The sequence below is a fragment of the Myiozetetes cayanensis genome, unplaced genomic scaffold (assembly GCF_022539395.1).
Source record: "Myiozetetes cayanensis isolate MyiCay16 unplaced genomic scaffold, myiCay2020 scf12, whole genome shotgun sequence".
In the NCBI taxonomy this organism is placed as follows: Eukaryota; Metazoa; Chordata; class Aves; order Passeriformes; family Tyrannidae; genus Myiozetetes; species Myiozetetes cayanensis.
In genome coordinates, this window is record NW_026086826.1 from 22,315,754 (window position 1) to 22,335,247 (window position 19,494).

Here is a 19,494-nt window from a genome sequence, read left to right on the forward strand (position 1 = left end):
CACAGCCCAAACCCGCACAGGTATAATAGATGGTATCAAAATATTCATGCCCAGCACAAATACTGTTTTATGGTCCATCTTGAGAGTAGTGTAGAAGCTTCCTCAGTAGATGGAGGTTATGTGATTTGAGCAAATCCACAGAGTTGCATATGGCAGCTTCCTTTTCAAGACTGCCTTTGAATGGGCACCCACAGAGAAACTATCAAGTGGTGCACAGCCGTCTGTACCTCCTGCAAAATACCTTTTTTTATACTCAAAGTACATAATTGCTTTTGTTCAAGATTTTCACTGCCTTCTCCTGCCCTCTCTGTCTTGTGCTAGGATCTAGCACATAATTTGTGGGGCTTTTTCTTGATTAAAGTGTGGTTAGTTATACAGAGATTTACTTCTTTCCTGCCTTTTTAGGGTAACTTATGCTGCTCTGTAAACAGATTCGAGGCATCGAGCATCCATTATTCAGATAGGTGATGTCAGTATTCAGAGCTCGTTTGCTGGCTGCAGTTAGGGGTCAGGAGGCTGCAATAAAACTGCAATAGAAGTTAGATAAAGCTTGTTTCTTGGCTGTGCTCTGGCGGCCTGTGAACCATGTCTCACCTGGCTCTGCTCAGGAGGGACTGCTCAGCCCTGCCATCACTTCTCGGGTAGATTGCCCTGCCTGTGTACTTTTCACATCAGGCAAGCTGAATATTGCCAGGCTGTGGACAAATTGCTTAGGGCACATATTCAGTATTTACATAACTGCTGTCTCATTATTGTTATGAAGTGCAGGGCTAACAATATGGATGCAATGGAAGGTGACACTTTGTGACACTAATAGGGTAGAACTATGATCTCTTTGCAGAGTTAACTCCCATCAACTTTATCAGGAAGCCCAGGGTTTAAAAAAACCAGGTGAAACCCAGATTTCAGAAAAGTCCCAGAAAGTTAGTGTGAGCTACAAACTGTTAAAAGGACAGGTGAACACTTTCTTAACTGTAGAGAATATAATTTAAAAACTACTGAATCAAATTGAAAGTGATTCTTTAAGTAATCTCTTTGTAAATTGGCATTTTTCCCCATATGCAAGCGTAACTAAACCAGAAAAGAAAAATAAACTGGAAATTGAAGATTAAAATTGAAATTTCATTTTCTAATGATTTTTTTCAGTAAAAGTGGTCAAAACTTATTTCTCTGTGTCTACATCTGAAAATAAATTTGTCAGCCATCTTCATTACAGTTTGCACTTTGTACTTATAATTTTATTTTCTCTTACATGTTTTATTCAGTGTAAGTATTAGTTCTCAAGAGATTTATGTAACTTTCAATACAAAAATATAGTGATGGATTGGCTTAGCACTTGGATTTCTTGTAGTATACATTAAATAAAGTAATTTGTAATCACATGAATTTTCCTCCAATCTTTTTCTTTTCCATTGGTCTGATATCAGTGGTGGTAGAATAAGGAAAACTGAAAAAGTAAAAAGCGTTTGAAACTACAGCTCAGATGTGGAAAGGTCACTTTCCTGAGGACACCACAATCCAGATGATACGTGACTATTGTTGATAAGAATTGAAGTTATGAATTGTCATATTAAAGAAAGTACTTATGGTTCATGCAGTTTCTTTAACATACTGGCAATTGTTAAATTTCACCCTATTACATGTTATTTGCATGCCTCCTTTTGTGACAGGTCTAGGGATCCAGATCAAATAAGTGAAAAATGAGTTATTTTTGCTTGTTTTGACATCTCTTAGTGGAGATAGGATCATAATGATTGTCAGGTCCTCTCCTCTCTAAGCAAGCATTGTTTTCACTTGTGCCATCATTCCTCAGAGTCTGGCTGTCTCAACATTGCTTGTAGAAAGTTTAGTGGAAAGTGCCTTGATATGAGTATAAACAGCTCATTTTTTTCACCTCATTGAGAAACTTTGGAGTACCTTTTACAAGAATCCAGTTAGTTGTCAGACATGTTCTAGGAGATTCTATTGACTTTCCACTAGTCAGTGCAATAGTTCTACCCCGATCTTAATTACTTGATTATTGCAAAGGTTAAGAAGTAGCAGCTCACAGTACTGGAGTACTCAAGCGACTGATGTACTCTAAAACTTTCTCAGGGATCATGGACCTCATCTTTGGTGTTCAGCTGAGGCACTTTTAGGAAATAGTATTCATTTCTTCACCATGTAGAATTTAACATTGTCCTTCATGACCAGTTTAGTGGCACAGTAGCCTTCGGTGGCCCTGCAGAAGCCAGTAGCTCTCACTTGCCTTTAGAGTTTTTTCTTGGTGAAAGAAAGTAGATATAGTTAAGAATTCAAAAGGATAGTTGTGCCATAACCCTTAGAATTTACTCTAGTTCTTTTTCCTTGGGATTGCACCTTCTGCATCCATGTCACTGTGGGGCTTGAAAGTTTGCCCAGAGGGATCATTATGGTTGAATGCAGTTAATGATATTGTATTCTTTCCTTTGAGTTAGTGCTTTTCTTTTTAGACTTTCTAGCAGTATGATACCTAATCATAGTTTTAATTTCTCTTTTTACCTAAATTGTAATTTAAAACCTTGTGGGTTGAAAAGATAAGCTTTTACAAAGGAGATAGAAAACATGAAATAAGAGATTCCTAGGTTTCTTTCTTAGTGTATGTATATTCTTATCTTTACATTCCTTGTCTATCTGCAGAGAATTAAATTAATAAATAATCCTCTAAGGGCATTTTTTTATGCAGATAGTGAAGAGGGTTGAAACATTTAAAATGTTGAATGTATGTTTTATTGTGTTATATTTTACGTTTCTATTTCAGGAAATTCAAGATCGTACCAACAGTGGATGCATACAGTGAAGGTATAAACTTAGTTAAATAATTATACTGGCTGCCTTGTCCTTTCAGTCTTTATCCTTTTTCTTACATTTATGCAATGGTAAAAGTTTGTTCATTTGTGAGGAAAATGTGTGTTCTATAATTAATAACATGTCTATGGTATATGCAATAATTTTGTGGTTTTTCTTCTTGAGGATTTAAAAAACCTCAATAGTCCCATACAAAAAAAAAAAAAAAAGGCAAAATGCATAAGGCTTTTCTGTCTGTATAGTTAAAGATTTCACTGCTTTCTGTATCATGTTACATTCCATAACTGTGAATTAGGTGTGACAGTACAATTTGATATGAAGTTTATCACTTCTAGTAAATAGCAATTCTGTTAATATGGATTTGTGCAGTTTGGCTAGCAAAAGACCCTTGGTATAACCTTGTTATTCTGCAGGATTAGTAAAATATATTATTTTAGATTAAGAGAATTCTTGTGTGATTAAATGAGATCGTCCTTTCCGTGGGGTCAAAGCATTTTTTAGTTGCATAATAAATATGATAGGAACACATGAAAAATAGCCTTAACTTCTGAATTGATTTTTGAAATGGTAACAGTGAATGAAGAACGGGAATACATCATTCTGTTAGAATGCATTGATAAAAGTGTCAGCCGTGGTAATGACGTACTGTAACCCTTGTGTGGCTGCAGACAGCAGGTTGGAGAGGAAACACAGCTGTGGTTGCTCTTGCCCACTTAAAAGGAAGGTGGTTATTTCTTCACAGCACGCTGTTTATTTTTCCCTTGCTGTTGCACTAAGGTTTGACTTGTGTTAAAATGTTGCTAAAATAAATTTTTTTGTGCATTTCAGAAAGGCGGCGCGCTGATCAACACAGCAATGACCAAAGCCACTCCGGCTGTGAAAACAGCATATAAATTTGTAAGATCATCTATTTCAAATAAATAATACATAAAAATACAGCAACTTCCTGCAACCTCTTGTTCTTCCTGAATGCTTAAAAACCTGAGCATTTTATAAATGTATTGCAGAAAAGCACTTCAGCCTTTAGAAAGTGTCTAGCTTCATTTGTTTTCTCATCTAGCTCTAGGATTTAGAATTGATTCAGAATCTTCCAGATAGCTTGTACATAAAAATAGACTTTTTCAAAGCATTAGTGTGCTGGTTTTGTTTCAGTTTTAATACACACTAGAAGCTTATTTGAATATAATTTAGCTATTTGATACACAGCTGCAATTTCAGTTTGGCACTAAGTGCTGCACTGTTGGAAAGATGTGGTAAAGCATCAGTAATGTGTGCAGCAAATCATCTGCTCCTTTAAAGATGATATTGGAATACTCATGTTTAACTGGATTCAATGCTTATACTTCTGATGTTAAAAGATCTTGTTTTTGAAGACTGCCTAACCAGTAAAACATGTGAGACTATAAATGGTGTTATGCAGTATGGTAAAACAGCAGTAGTATAAAATGAAGTGGGAAGTATTTTAGGGTTGCTTTTTTGATGTATGGGAAGAGACTTTTGGCTTCCTTTTTGCTTTTTTAATTGTGTCACTAGTTGGTTGCATAATAAGTAGTCCTGAAATAAATCTGAAAATCAGTCTAAGCTAGTGTATTTTCAGTAAAGTTTTCAAACAGAATTTTTAATTTTATATCACTTGAGAAACACAGCAGTCATGGAGAGAAACAGGTAAATAAATTAAATATACTTCATATCCATGGACTTATTTATAATTTAAAAGATGGTTCATTAACAGGTTATCTGCAAATTATTCATCTTAATTTGTACTATCTTAGACTGTGGTTACATGATCTTCTCCCAGCCTTCAATTTTGATAATTATGTCCTTGATAGTAAAGGTTCTTCAGAGTGAACTTCTGTATATGCCAGGAAACACTAGTAAATTTTTGAAGATCCATGTGTACATGGTATTCATATTTATACCCCATTTGATTTCTTATGTTGTTGCCCTTTATGGAGCCTTGTACTAGAGAAATGAAATATGGATTTCTTGATTGTTAGATAACTGGTTGGTAGTTTTGAGTAATGTGCTTGGGACCATCCCTCAGAGTTAGAACAAAGCACTCCAAAATTCATCTGAATGCTGTGAGCATGATCTGGAAAGTTTAAAGTGGCTTTCAGGTTAGCACCTGCTACATGGCACCCCATTGTGCTGTTACTGAGCTTATGGATGTATGATTTAAGGATCAAAAAAACTCTCTGACCTCTTGATTCAAGAAAATGATTTTCTTTTTCTGAATTGCCATGTACAGAAAACCATAGAAAAAATAGGTAATTTCCAGATATTTATGGACTTGAGTGTATTTTTTAAAATCCTGTTTTCAAGACAACCTTGAAAACTTTTGTAGTTTTTACCTTTTCTTCTATTAGGGTTAGAGTTTTTGATGTTGTGTCCCCATCTTTTTTTTTCCTACTCCTTCCTTTTCTCTCTCAAATGTTTTTTAGCATAAGAGCATGGTATTCTGTATTGAAGAATATTCTTGGCTGTTTTCTATGCAACAGTGATCCTTGTCTGCCTTTTTAATGCATACAGAATTTCCCCCCTAAATAGCAGCACTGTGCTGTTCAGCAACACTGGGCAAAATCTCCATCTGCATATGAAATCACTTCATTTCTCTTAAGATTGATGTTGCCCTGCAAGTTGCCAGACTGGAACACTGTAGCAGTCATCTTAAAAATCTTAGCATTTTTTCAACATGCTTTACTGCTAAAATGCCCTTTCAAATTTAAAGGAGCATTTCAAATAAAGAAGTGTTGCATATGACCATATTTAGCCCATCCCTAATAATAATGGAGAATTTTTGAGTATATATGTTTTCACAGCATTGGCATGCATGTACTGAAAAAATCCTCAAATATACAGACAAAGCATGAATACAAAAAATATAGTGACAGTGCATGTATGAAATTTGTCCCAAAGGTTATTGCTGCTCTTTATCTCACCAGGTGTTTAAAAAAAAAAAGTAAAATAGGTATGGCATCATAAAGCATGTTCCGTGACTACAGCCAGTGTCTTGCAGAGCCACTCAAGTCCTTTTCTTTCTCTAGGCAAAAAACCAGGCAAGGCAAGGAATAAAAGAAGTGAAGAGTAAGTTAAAACACAAGGTACGTAGTGCACTTTTTACTTTCTTACCTTGCTTCCTGTATCAGTTTGAAGCTTATGGGTTACAAATCACATGAGATTTGTGTTTTTAATGACTTTTGAAATATGCTTAGCCCTTTGTTCAACAATACATTTTTCATAACGAGCCCTCTGGCAACTATCTGTCATTCTATGCATCCACTGAATAATCTCTTTATTGTTTGCATATTTTATCATAGAACAACAGAGGTCTTCAAAGATACATTAAGAGGATGTATGTTTTCATAAAGTTGATTGCTTTGATATCACAATCCCAGCCTTTGCTTCAAGCAGAGAATTTGAGATGGGAGAGTCTCGCAGTGCAATGTATTTCAGAAAGTGTAGTTGTCCAGTTTTGGTTTTGTAAGATTTTTGAAACAATAGCAATGTTTAGAGATGAATAAATAGCTTCATTAGAAAGGGTGTTTTAGGCATCTTGCAGCTGCTTTTCCCGTTCAAAATTTTACTTCCACATAAGATTTTTCTGTATGGAGAAGGAACCATTTCTTAGACATCTTTTATGCTATTTTAAGAAAAAAATCAAAAGTATTTGAACAATTCAACTTTTAAATGACAATGTTGTTAATCCAGTGTCTCGAAAAGCTAAATTTGATTTTCTTACTACAGATGGTATTTTCATGACAGTAATAGATTGTGGCAAGATAATTTTGAATGCATTCTGCATGCATAATATGGAGGGTATGTTTGCAGGTAGTGATTATAAATAAAGGAATTTAAATCTGTTTTGTTGCATAGGAGAGTGAGGAAGAGTATGGAACTTGCAGTGCTGGTGCAGTACAGGCTGTTCCCATCTACACATCACATTATGAGAAAAGAACAAGCTCAGAGAAACGAAGACTGGCACAGGTAAGACACCTGAAACTTCTGTTCGTATTCACAAGAATGGGGAAATTTTTTTGCCACTTACACTAGTGTTTTGGTGAATTTGTTCAAGATTATTTTATTGTCTTTGAGATAGTGTGATTAAAAGGCTGGGTTTGTAGAAATACTGCTATACAGCTTGTATGGAAAAAAAATGCTATTTCTATTTCATCCCTGTTGAGAGGGGAAAGAACAGGACATTTATAAGTATGGACTTGGGATTTAGTTCTTAAATACTGTTTCTGATAGAGGCTTCTCACAAAAAATTCATTCTGGTCTATTCACAGGTCTCTATTAAGGTATCTTTTTTAGTTTCTTATGGTGAGACACAATAATTTTCTGTTTCTAGTAAATTGTTTTGGCAGCCACATGGCCTTTAACCTTGCTCATATCATTATGATTTATTATTTTAATAATAAGTCAACTAGTTAATACAGTGCCAATGTTTTGGCTTTTGTTCTCTAATCCTTTCTATTCTAGATTTGAAGTAACAGGTGTAGTGTCTCAACTTTGGCAAGTGTTTTAAAAGGTTTTGGACTCAGTTTGACAGTTTTATTTCAAAGGTATCAACAAAATAGATTTTGTAACACTTTTTTCTGCAAATTATTATCTGCATACATACATATTTTTAATATATAGGTGTTATTTTTACATTACATTGTTATTGCATGTTTTCAGTATGTTACATGTGGATTTTTAATGCCTTTATCTTCCTCATATGAGAATTAAGTCTAGAAATTCAGTCCAGCTGATCAACCTTTTTTTTTTTTTTACTCTAGATATTGCAGTAATAAAAATCTGGATTGTCTGTTTAATGAATTTGATTTTTAATTAGTTTTTATCAATAATAAAGTTTGTGAAATTTAACACAGAACTGATGCAGATTATTTCTAAATGATGGTGAAATTGTACAGTAGTATTAAGTAATTTTTAGTAGGGTTGTAAATAAAACAAAGACTTTTTTTCTTCGTTGATGTGGTAATGCTGCCTACTGTTATGTACAGGAGTCTAGGGATACAAAGGGATATAATTTACCTTGGTACTATTAAGTGTTTCTTTGGAAGGCACGTGTTCAGACAGAACAATTTAACTTCTGCATGTTTTGCAGCTGTATAGTGCTAAATCCTGTAATCTTTGCTGTTCCTACAAGTTGTGTGTTAGCTTTGGGAACAAGGCAGGAGTGCAGGTCTGTCCGTAGCTGTTTGCACACCTGCACATGCATGGCAGCGGTTTATTCACCAGCAAAGCTTGTAGTAACAGCCCCGTGGTTTTGCCCCACTGAAAATGAAGGTCCCTTGTTTTCTCCCCAGCACTTGTCCCACACGTCACGTGAACCCAGTGGGCAGGAAGGAGCACATGGGGGTTGCTCTCCAAGAACTCCTTCACCCCTCACTCACGCCATGCCCTCTTTTTCCTCCCCTCCAAAAAGCAAACAAACAAAAAGGTTTTTAAAAAAATAATAGTCTGCTGTTGCTGCTCTTGTTTTTATTTTTATTCTTTGTGTTTGAATAGCATAACGTAAATACAAGTTCTGTGTTAATAAGTGGTGATTTTAAACTTCACATCCACATAAAAATATATATTTGTATTCACAGTGCATGTGTATGAGACAGTGTTTGATCTAGTACTGAAACTGCTGTTTAAAAGAAATGAATTTCAGAACACTATTGTTGTCAGATTTAATCCTTTTTCTCTTTATCCTGCAATAACTCTTTATCCTGCAAATGAGCCTCTCCACCCAGATTTCTAAAATGATGTCCGTGAGTGTCTGTATCAGTATAGTGCTAAAATAGGGCTCATGCAATTTGATACATATTTGAAGTAAGGACCAGATATTAAGTTATGTCAGTGTACTTGAATGTCACCCCAAAAGCTAAATAAACAATGAACAAAAGAGAGAGATTGCTTTTAATAGTCATCTTACTTCCAAACAAGAGGCACCTCTGGCCTTGATTACTATTTCTTCCATACTGAAACATTTAGAAAATTGTAAATATAAAGAATTTGATGTCACATTTTATGCCATATCAGATGCATGCATTGAGGTTTTTGTTCTCCACTTCTTGAAAACAGTTAAATACTGACTAATAGTACCTGAGATGCTGTAAAACATATTTATTTTGAAAAGTTGTGTATGATATGAAAGTTTGCTTCACTGAGAAAGATTATTTTAAAAATTGGATCATAACAGGATTTGGGGGTCTGAGAGGATGTTTCCTTTACAATAAAAAGTGAATCTGCTTTTACCCCAACAAATAGTAGTTTGTATATGGGTCTGCTAATTAGTACGGTTATTTCCTGTTTTGTTGATGAGGCTTTAATAAATGTCAAGGGTACAGCCATGAAGATCTCCCAATTAGGCTTTGCGTTTGTAAAACCCAACCCCTTTGCTTTTGTGTGAAGATGACAGTTCCAACTGCAGCCTCAGCCTAACAGGGCTCAAGGGAAAGGATACTTCTCTGGTTTTATTGAAAACAAGGCCAGTTTGGCCCAGGGAGAATACCAGCACTGGTCACAGTGCAGAGCCATTTTTAACAATGAATATTTACTAAGCTTTATCACTGCTGTCATAGTGGCTTTATTGTATTTTTTTTTTCCAGATAGGCAATAGACTTTAAAAAAAAATTAGCAGTAAATCAAAAAAAAGTACAGCGAGTAAAATAGCTGTCAAAACCTAATCAGAGGATAAATAATTAAATACGCTATTGCAAACCGTAGTGATCAGCTTGCCCTCCTATAATTTGCATTTTGCAAGTCTTTCCTAAAAAACCAAAAAAAAAAAACCACAAAAAAACCCCAGCAACAAACCAGAACTGAGGGGAGTGCACTCCTACGTGCCCGTGTGCATGCGCGTGTGCGCACACAATTAATCTGTGCCTCAGATGAATCCTTCTATCTCTGCAATATTCATTTGAGCTTCCTCTTGCTTAGGTTCGCTCTTCTAGGCTTTTTATATGTGCACGAGCTTAGCTATATTGCAAGTCAACATTAACAGATGGATTGCCCTAAGCAAGGGAAAACCACAACAACAAAATCGAGTGAAAGTGGAGGATTGAAGCTTTTTATTGTTAAGCCTTATTAAAACCTTGGCATGTGCACTGCTGTTAACTGTTTCGTGCCTAGAGCTAATAATATGTCTCTGGTATGTTTTATCTCTTGCATTAATTAGGCATGTAGAAGGTATAAGAAATCAACAGCTAAAATTTTTGAAAGAGAAATTAATGCGAGCATGAGATCGCTTCGACACTGCGGTATCTTCCCAATGATGTTGTGGAGTTCCTTTAACTCTTGATGAGAAGGGTACAGCAGGGCATGCATTAGACTGTGGTGCATTCAGGTTTTGCATAATCTGTTTTAATTCTGTTTCATTTTATGCTCTCAGGTAATGCAGATTTCTGGGTACGTGGGGGCCTAAATGCAGTTGGAGCTCTGTAAAATTGTTCCAAATAATTATATAATTAAAAAGAAAGTGTATTTATTGTGATCCTGATTAGAATGCCAGAAAGATTGGTTTCATGATTATAATCTTCGTAATTTTGCTGTTATATTAGATGTTAGGGTAGCTTATTGAAAATGGAGCATTTCAGGATATTAATAGTCCTAATGTATTTTGTGGCTAATAAAACACTCTTGAAGGTTTGTAGAATACCAAATAAGAACCACCAGTTCACTTTGCAATTAGTAAATTAGCAATGCCCCTGTGTCTCTAAGGAAATGTATGTAATAGTATGTGCCTAAAGGTACTACAGGTATCTTGCATCTGCAATGGAAATGGGCATTTGGATTCTAAGTGTGGATTTACCAGGAATCCCTGTGTGTCAGCATTACTTTTAAATGTTCCTATATTGAAGATACCAAGTGAACTATTCACCATGACTTTGCAGGATCCAAATACAGTGACTAAGAAGGTTTTAAAAACACTTTTGCATAAGGTAATAAAAGCCAGCTTAGACTAAACTTCTTTCTTGGTATGCTCACATGGAAGAGAACTGCCATTTTTTAATCTTTTTTTTTTTTTTTTAAGCATATTGTAAATGGAGCCTTTTCACTTGCATTGGAGTATATCCTAGTAACTATACAATATATAATTCAGCTTGCAGTAGGTACACTTGGCATCTGTTCAACAAAGATAGCAAGTGTCAAGCAGGAAGATGTGTTCAGAATAACCTTACCTTCAGGAGTGCCCCGTTTATCAATATCCCTACAATGGCCAGTAAAATAAATGACATAATCATTAGCCACAAAGGGCTTCTAGTAACTGATTACCCTCCTAACCTGAAAAAGGCAGTGAGAGTTGGCTGTTCCAAAGACTTTTTTTTTTTTACCAGTAATGTAAGCGAGGAGATGGCATGCTTGTGATAATGCAGTGCTGAATATACTGAGTATTCTGTATAAGATGACTGAATTTCTTTTGGAAAAAAAAATCCATCTGCAAACAGCCCCACAATGATTTCAGAAACATAAAAGCTCTGATTAAGGGCATTTACCTGTATTTGTATTCAGATAGTGTGCTTGAGATCACATCTATGCCTACTGTCCACAGATAACTCTGATTATGTTACTGGAACTCTCTCCTACTCTTATTGTCTTAAATATTATAGATTGACAGATGTCATAAAGAGCTTTTTTTAAATGTAAATCACGTTTTGTAAATACAAAGTAAAATACAGTTTTGAAGTAAGCTTTGGTTGATCAGTAAATTCTGATTCTTAGCTAATGTGTAACTTGAAAATACTGTAGGTGTCATTAGTTTCCTTTAATTTGGAGAAAAATCTTTTGTCTTGGTGTGTCAAGCAAGATCTCTTCATTCTACAAAACAGTCAGATTTCCTTTTAATTAAAAATGAAAAAGCTAGGCAGCCAAAATTCAAATTGTAGATTACGAGAGTGCCCTCTCGTGGCGCCGGTACCTTTTCGAAGAGGTGGAGGCACATGGATCCTCTGCCTCCTGCAAAGCCTTGCTTGTTACAATAGAAAACCTCTCAGAAATCAACCGGTACTTCCTTTATTTTTGTTAGGTGAAATAGTACCTGGATTTTGTGCAAGGTAAGCGTTTAGATGCTTTCATGTACTGTGCATAATATTATTTTCTGGAATAGGGAACAATAAGCTACCAAGGAGAGGCAGAATTACAAAATTGCTCACTCCTCCCCCAGCCCTCCCTGCTAAACAGTGACATTCTGCAGCAGAGTTCTGCTCTTCCTTGTGCACCCATAAACAAGTGTAAATTTGTGGCTACTCATCTCCCAGTTTTGCAGTGAACATCATTTGAGAAACCTCTGCACTGAATACCATGCTTCAGTTAAAAAAAAAAAAAAAAAAAATTAAAGAAATGGGAAATTACGATAATGGCCAGGAAATCACTCTGGAATTTTGTGAGCATTTTGTGGAATGCTTGGTTTTTCAAGGCAAAGGCATCAGCATATTTACCTCTAATCTTAGTGAAAGACTTCTACAATCAAAAACTTTGCAGGTGCTTTTCCTGACTATTATTGCCCCCTGCTTAAGTTTTTTGACAAACAGAAAGACAGCCCTTTCTGAGGATCTTTTCTTTTACAAACAAACCAACCATACTGGTATGTTTCCAGTGTTTCCTTTTTCTGAAGAATATGAAAGAAAAATGCTGTCTCACAAAGTACCTTCAAAACTGGATGAGCCTTTCTGTCCTTAGTAGTTAATTGAAATAACCAGATTAATTTTTTTCATCAGGAGAATTTTGTGACATCCTCATGTAACAGTGGTATCTTGTGCTTTCATTTGCTCTGTATCTTCTGTCTTCCACGGGTCACATTTTGGCCCCCTCAAAGCAGGGAGCCAGAAGAGCTGTCAGACAATGTTTGGGACCTGCATCCCAACTTCCGTGGTGCTTTTGCCTTCTGGCCTGAAGCACCACTTTACATCTAAAGCTTCAGCTCTAGTACTGTATGTTCCCTAACGTTTTTTTTCTCTCTCTAATCCTGTACCTAAGAATGAAAAAAAAAAAAAAAAAGGGATAAAGAAGTTCAATTAAAGAAAAAAGTGTGACTGGGGGCAAAAGGAGGGAGAATTAGAAGAGACAGGAAAAGCCTTTCCTACAGGGATCTCAGCATCTCCGAATGTGAGAGCCCAGATTCGACCCATCTAATTTTAGACACTTCTGAAATGCTGAAGTTATGAGCGTAACTGTAGTGCTGCCTTAGGCTCTTTCTGTAGTAAGTGGAGAGAGAAGGGCATGACCAAAGGGCAGCTCAGCCCACCTAGAATCTAGACTGCATCCTGATCATGCCTCTGTCCTGCTGTTAATTTTCTAATTTTGACCCTAAAATATCTAAAATTAGTGAGTAGCATCCAAATTCAAGTGCCAGCCTTATTCAAAGCACCTTGCAGAGAAAGACCTTCTTTGTTGAGCAGAAAACTCCTACTGGTGTCAAACAGGAGGAGGGGACTCCTCTTTGTTAATTCTTCTGGCTAGGAGTCTTAGGCAGTCTCGAGATGTACTTGGGGTCAATATTTCTGTTTCTCAGACACAGTCTTTTTTTCCTTGCTAATGTGATTAGTCTGTCTGTTTTCAGGCTTCATACAGAGCTTCCCTGAAATAGATTCTTCCACTGTCCATAGGTCTGATGGACAGAGTTCAGTGTTCCTGAAATCTGGAGGCATAGAACGTTTGTCTTTACAATCACATCCTCATTGTACACTTGAACTTCAGTATTTTTGATAAGTTTTCCTCTGAGAAAGTCACACACGATCAGCAAACAGTGCTCCCAGCAGTGATTTTTACCATGTGTTAGTTCTGCTGACGTAAGGGTATGATGCCTATTGTAACCAAAAGATCAGTTTAAGCAGTAATCTCTGTTACCTGCTTAGGAATTGTATGTTCCAGCCAGGCAAAGTGGGATTACAGCTCTTATGATTCATTAAAGTCACACACTGTGTACCTGAGTTAATTCCAAATCTCTTGACTTTCCTGTTACCTCAAACCCATGTTCCCTTTTCTGCCTTCGTGCATATAAACATTTATGTGGCTTTGTGCATACAGATGTCAGATTAGTTTTTCCTTTTCTGACACAGTTCTTCCTTATCTCCTTACTCCTCTCCACTGTGACCCCCTCAATGCTCCATTCTGTCATTTTCCTTCCATCACTGAGTGTACCTGGGACATTAATAACCATCAGAAGGGAAAACAGGTGATATTTTTCTCAGTTTTTGTAACTGGAAATTCCACCTGGTAAATCTGATTCTTAAAATCATCTCCAAAAAAGAAAAAAAAGAGCTGCTGGCTTTAGTTGTTGCAAATGCCACTGCAAATCCCCACATCCTATTTTAAAAGACTAACACTTGTGCTTGTTGCCAATTAAAATGGAGCCAGGCTGCCTTCGGATGGTGGGCTCTTTGCAACTAGAATGATGTGTGGCGTGGTGCCACGGTGCATCATCAGCTGAAAACAGGCACTTCAGCTAAGAATAACCTCTGTGCCATTGAGAGGAACGAGTGGGATCTGGCTGCTCGGAGGTGATGCCTGACTGTGGGCACTGGGGGGCCTCGGGCTGATTTAGGGGGCTCAGGATTCCCGAGGGAAAAGCGGCGTGCAATTCTTCAGGGAAAGTGGAAGTTTACTTGTTGTTTAGGAGAAAAACAGAACTCTTTCTGAAAAATATTTGCAAAAGCAAATCTCACAATGGTTAATTATAAAAAAATTAAAAGCAGTGTTAGAAAATTCTCCAGTGATACCTCTGTTCAGGTATCCCTGCGTAAAATGTGTGGAGCTTAGAGTTGGTTCATTTTTTCAATTCAGAACGTAAGGAATTATTGTGCTGTCCATGACTAAGTATCTCAACAAGTTTATCATTCTTACTTATAATAAATCCTACCTCAGCACAGATATTAGTGTTTCCTTTACCTTAGTCAGTGGAGGTCTCTGTGGTATTACAGTGTACTTCTCACTTCAAAGTACTGTGCCTGTACACGTATTTCTGGTTGTCTGTGTCTCCAAACAGATTTTGGAGGATTTTCTGCTCTTCCAGGCTCTTTACTGTCCCAGAAAAGGATTTTTCTCTGTTATTGGGAATCTAGCTCTTTTGTTTGTCTCTGTTTCCCTATCATTTTAACAGGATCTCAGAATTGATTACATTTTCATGGCATATAGCTGTGGATGTTTCCAACCACTTTATGTTCTTTCAAATACATCATCTGTATCTGTTAAAGCAGAGGTGGTCTCTTTCCTAGGAAGGATGAATCTTTTTAAAATATTTAACATTAATATTTTTTAAATTTTACCAAGTCCTGTGCTATAATAATAATGCATATATGTGTATATACATATATAAATAAATATGGCATCTTAGATAATATATGTCAGAGCATTATTGTTTAGAAATTGTACTTCTTTTTTATCTCTCCTTTCCTTTCCCTTTCATTAGTCTCAGCTCTTGTGGAGTGTAATGTGAAGTACCTTCCTGTGATTCATCACTTTAGGTCACAGCGTTAAACCGGAAAGGAAGGCGACAGGTTGTGCTTAACTAGAAAGTTTGACTGAGAGATCTTTTGCTTCCCTACTGGAAGGAACCCTAATTATATCTGTGATTTGGTTGTAGAGGGGGATGGGTAAAATAAAATACTGAACCATAAATAAGAACGGACTTGTATTTATTTTGCTTTCTTATACTGAATTAATAATCTCTAAATTTGTAAGAAAAAGGGAACAGTGCTTCATTGATTTAAAACATTGGATATATTTTAATTTTCTTGAAACTTTATATGTGTTGATGTATTGAGTAGCCACTAAATGTGAAATTGTATGTGTGCTGCCATTTATCAAAAGATTATTTGTTTTTCACTTTGAGGACAATTAATAGCAGCAGCCTTGTTAAACTTCCTGCCTTAGTATCAATCAATAAGCACTCATTCCCAAAAACTGAACTTCTGAAAGGTCTAGCATTATATAAAAAGTTGACATTTCAAAGATTGACTTTCATGCCTAATCAAGAATGTAACCATCTTACATTTAAATCCTCTTGCATTCATGTATTTTGGCATTTTTATGCCAAAGCAGTACATTTTGCCAGGCTACCAGCAAGCAGAACAGAACAGTGTAAGGACTTGTTCTCACTTTATTTGGTTCTACCTTTCCTTATTTTAGTGATCAGCATTTGCTGAGCTCTGTATGGGTTGCAGACCACTTGCAGAAGGAGATTTCAAAGGGGGGCAGAAACCAAAGAGGATGTATAAGGTGTACACCAAAAGGATATATAACCTCCTGCCTTTGCTGCACTTTACAGGCTTGATGGTTCAGCAGTGGCTTGTGGAGAGTGTAAACTTGTTGTCTTTCAGTGTGTTGAACTGTCTTACCTTCTGAACAAGATGAGAGATGGAATCTTGTGGTGCAGTGTGCCTGAAGATGAGGAAAATTTAAAACGGCAAAAGTTGAATCCCTGTTCACGTGTGTGTATGAAATAAATACATTAAATAATAGATTTATTATCTAAGCTGAACAAGTTGGAAGAAGCAAAACAATTGAGTAGTTTAAAGAAGTTTTTTCCTTTATTTTAAAGAAAAAAGCATGACAGCAGTCTATTAAGACTTTATAAAGTTCTGGTGCCGCGAAAAAGGAGTGTTGCCGTGTCATTTCTTGTGGTAATAAATTTAAATGGTCTGGTTGTTATTAGAATGCTAATCAGGAAGGAAGCAGAAGTCTGTCCTTTTTTCATGAAGAGGTATAAAAAAGGTTACACACTTCAAAATGTAGAAAAGACAGAAATTAAAAGCTTAAATAACTGCAAACAGCAGGGTACGTCAGTAATGGAGGGACTTCTTAAATGACTCTGACAGCTTTTGCAGGTGCACGTACTCTGTCACTTTGCCTAGTGGAACATTGAAAAAGTTTTATGGCTTTCCTTTTGGAATTTATTAAGGGTTTCTTTCTTTCTTTTTCTTTCTTTGTGAAGTAGTCTGGACATACCCCTCCCTTGCAGTTGTTTTTATTACAGCTCCTAGAGGAAAGTCACCTATTCAAAAACATATGTTGCTTGTTGTCTCCATGGCTGGCTCACAGAGTTGTAAATGCTGGAGAAGGTTGTTATTTACAGCCAAATATTTTCCTTTCCTTCCCCCATTTTTTTTCTTTGTATGTAAATCCCATTTTATTTGATTTAGTTTTTGAAAGTCTCCTTGTATAATTTTATAATATAGCCCTGAACATTTAAATTGGTAACAAAAATATTTTTTCAAATACATATTCTGACCATCAGGAAGTAGAAGTTCTTGGGTTTGGGGGAGATTTTAGGTTTATCAACATGCTCTGTTATATTCCTTTATATGATATTATTCTTGCTTTCACTAACACTCTTGCATAATACTGTCTGTAAGTGCTCTGAGGGGCCCCTGCTATGCCTGGTGTTTGCTGAATCTTATGAATTTTATTCAGTTCCTGTTCCTCAACGACACGAATTTTTTTTTACTTTTTTTTTTCTTTTTTCCCCCCTTTTTTCTTTTTTCTTGAAGCTTGATATCTATGCTCTTTGAAATATTATTTATTATTTCAACAAATCAGCAAGTGTCATAATATAGGATTTTATTCCACTGACAGAGTTAATTCATGTACAGATGATGTGTCGGTTTTCATTTTGTTTTCTGAAACTTCTCAATGCTTTTAAGAACTTTCTTCCCTGCAAAATCTCTCATTTATGTTAGTAGAGGTAAATGTGATGGCAGCATCTAATTTTGCTGCAAATTGGAGGGTTTTGCCCTCCAAGAGTTGGATCCAGGTTACAGCTTTAATTACAATGAACGTCATGTCAGAATTTTCTTGGGGAAATGGTTAATTTCCAGTGTTATAGAAACAAAATATTTTAATTGTCCCAGTGAAGAGAAGTACTTAAAGCAACAACTTATAACCTGAAAACAGTGACTGTAGTTGTGACAGTGATCAGTAAAACAGCTAATTAGGAGCATAAGTTAAAACAGAGTGGTTAACCTCTCTTTTGTTACAAGCAGAAAAATGATAGATTGCAACAGTGATGGGAATGACACAAAAAATTCACAAAACTGTGAAAGAGAAATAGTTTGTTTCTCTGCCTTCCATCCTATAACTTTTGCTCAGTAAGAATCCTAGGGTTCATTCATGGGCTTTAATATGCTAATAATTCTCTCATTTTCTATCAACTATTACTTGGTTTAACACATTAAGAACCATATGTTTCCTCTTTGAGGGTGAAGAACTATGGAAAGTGTTATCAAAACTTGCTGCTTTAATTAAATCCTCTCTTGTTGAACAGGAACAAATGTCCCAGTCTGTAAAGAGTGAACACTGGGACGTTCCTGAAAATAATGGAGGGAGGGGAAGTTACAGAGAGCGTCCTGGTCTATGTAGAACACTGACAACATCTGTAATAGGGAACGTACTGAAATCCTCACAGTACAAGGTTTTCAAGCTCCTTGTAGTCTGAAATTAGGGCCGTATTTCTTCCCCATCAGGGGCTTGTTGCAGGTTTAGGCATTTTGTGAACTGCATGATGAGATGTGGGCAGTAGCACTTCTTTTTTTATTCGCTTGATTTTTCTCAAAGTTAGCTGGTGCTGCTTTCCCTTTGCACAAATTCTGTCCATATGTCTTTAAATTATGGGTGGTTATCCAAGGTTCAGAACCTCTTCAGTGGATTGATTGCCTGTGTAGTTAATCTTTGCAGGTTTTTGATACTAAACATGTATGAGGGAAGTATAGTCCTTAAGACAGTCATTTGTGAAGCCCAAGTGACCAGAATTCCTGATTTTAATGTTCTGATCAAGATAGAGACTTTTTCCCAATTGTTGTAGAATTCTTTTTTGTTTGCTAAATAATAATGGGATATAACAGGCTAGTGAGTAGTCCATAAGGTAGTGTGTGAATTTGCAACACACTAGCTAGTCCATGCAAAGTCTCCATAGGATGCTCTGAGTGTACACTGAGTTACCTGTAATCTACAGTAAATTATGCTACACAAAGGCATGTTTAGTCCAATGTTTTTGAACTGGCATATTATTTATTCTTCAATCCTGTATAACAACTAAACATAAACCTACTTATGTGAAGAGACTCCTGATTTCTCTTGTATTTACTTCTGCAAAAGTCCATGCTCAGTAGACCACATCATCCAAAGCTTGGCTCATAATTTCTATCAGAAAGTACTAAACCATGGTGCTTTTTGTGATATACTTTCAAGAAAGGGTAACTAGTAGACCTGAGTGATGCTTTTCTTCCAGTAACCAGTTTTCTGCTAATCGATGCTTTGCATAAATAATAAGGCACCCCAGGCTTTGCATAAATAATGAGGCCCTACATAGACCACGAAGAAAAATTGTTCTCTTTAATTGGTGTTGCTTGAGGACTTCACATCCTCTTGTAACAACCTTTACAAGACTTGATTGATATGTGGTTTTCCTCACCAAGTGCTCAGGAAGTCTTAATGAGTAAAGTGGCAGCTAGTGTCCAAATAAGTCATGCTGAAATAGAAAAAAAAACCAAACAAAATTATCATGCTAATTTTCTGTCCTCCAGACTCGTTTCAACCAGCGTCTCAGTAACCAGGATTTTGCCTTGGATGAGGACGATGATGATGAAATGGAGAGAACAAGCAAGTAAGAAGCCTGTTTAGATGTGTATGTATGTATAGACAGAGGGTAACTAGTGTTATTCAGTGAAGCCACGTTAAAGTGAC

At 36.3% G+C, this 19,494-nt stretch overlaps 1 protein-coding gene across 1 annotated transcript in view; it reads left to right on the top strand.

Annotated features, from left to right (window-relative positions):
* Positions 1 to 19,494, top strand: part of DENND1B (DENN domain containing 1B) — a 153,673-nt gene that overhangs the window by 124,652 nt on the left and 9,527 nt on the right. The window contains exons 17-21 of the mRNA XM_050307110.1: positions 2,780 to 2,820; positions 3,655 to 3,723; positions 5,871 to 5,927; positions 6,700 to 6,810; positions 19,335 to 19,414. Coding sequence (XP_050163067.1) covers positions 2,780 to 2,820; positions 3,655 to 3,723; positions 5,871 to 5,927; positions 6,700 to 6,810; positions 19,335 to 19,414 — 358 coding nt within the window. The remainder of the gene's footprint in view (positions 1 to 2,779; positions 2,821 to 3,654; positions 3,724 to 5,870; positions 5,928 to 6,699; positions 6,811 to 19,334; positions 19,415 to 19,494) is intronic.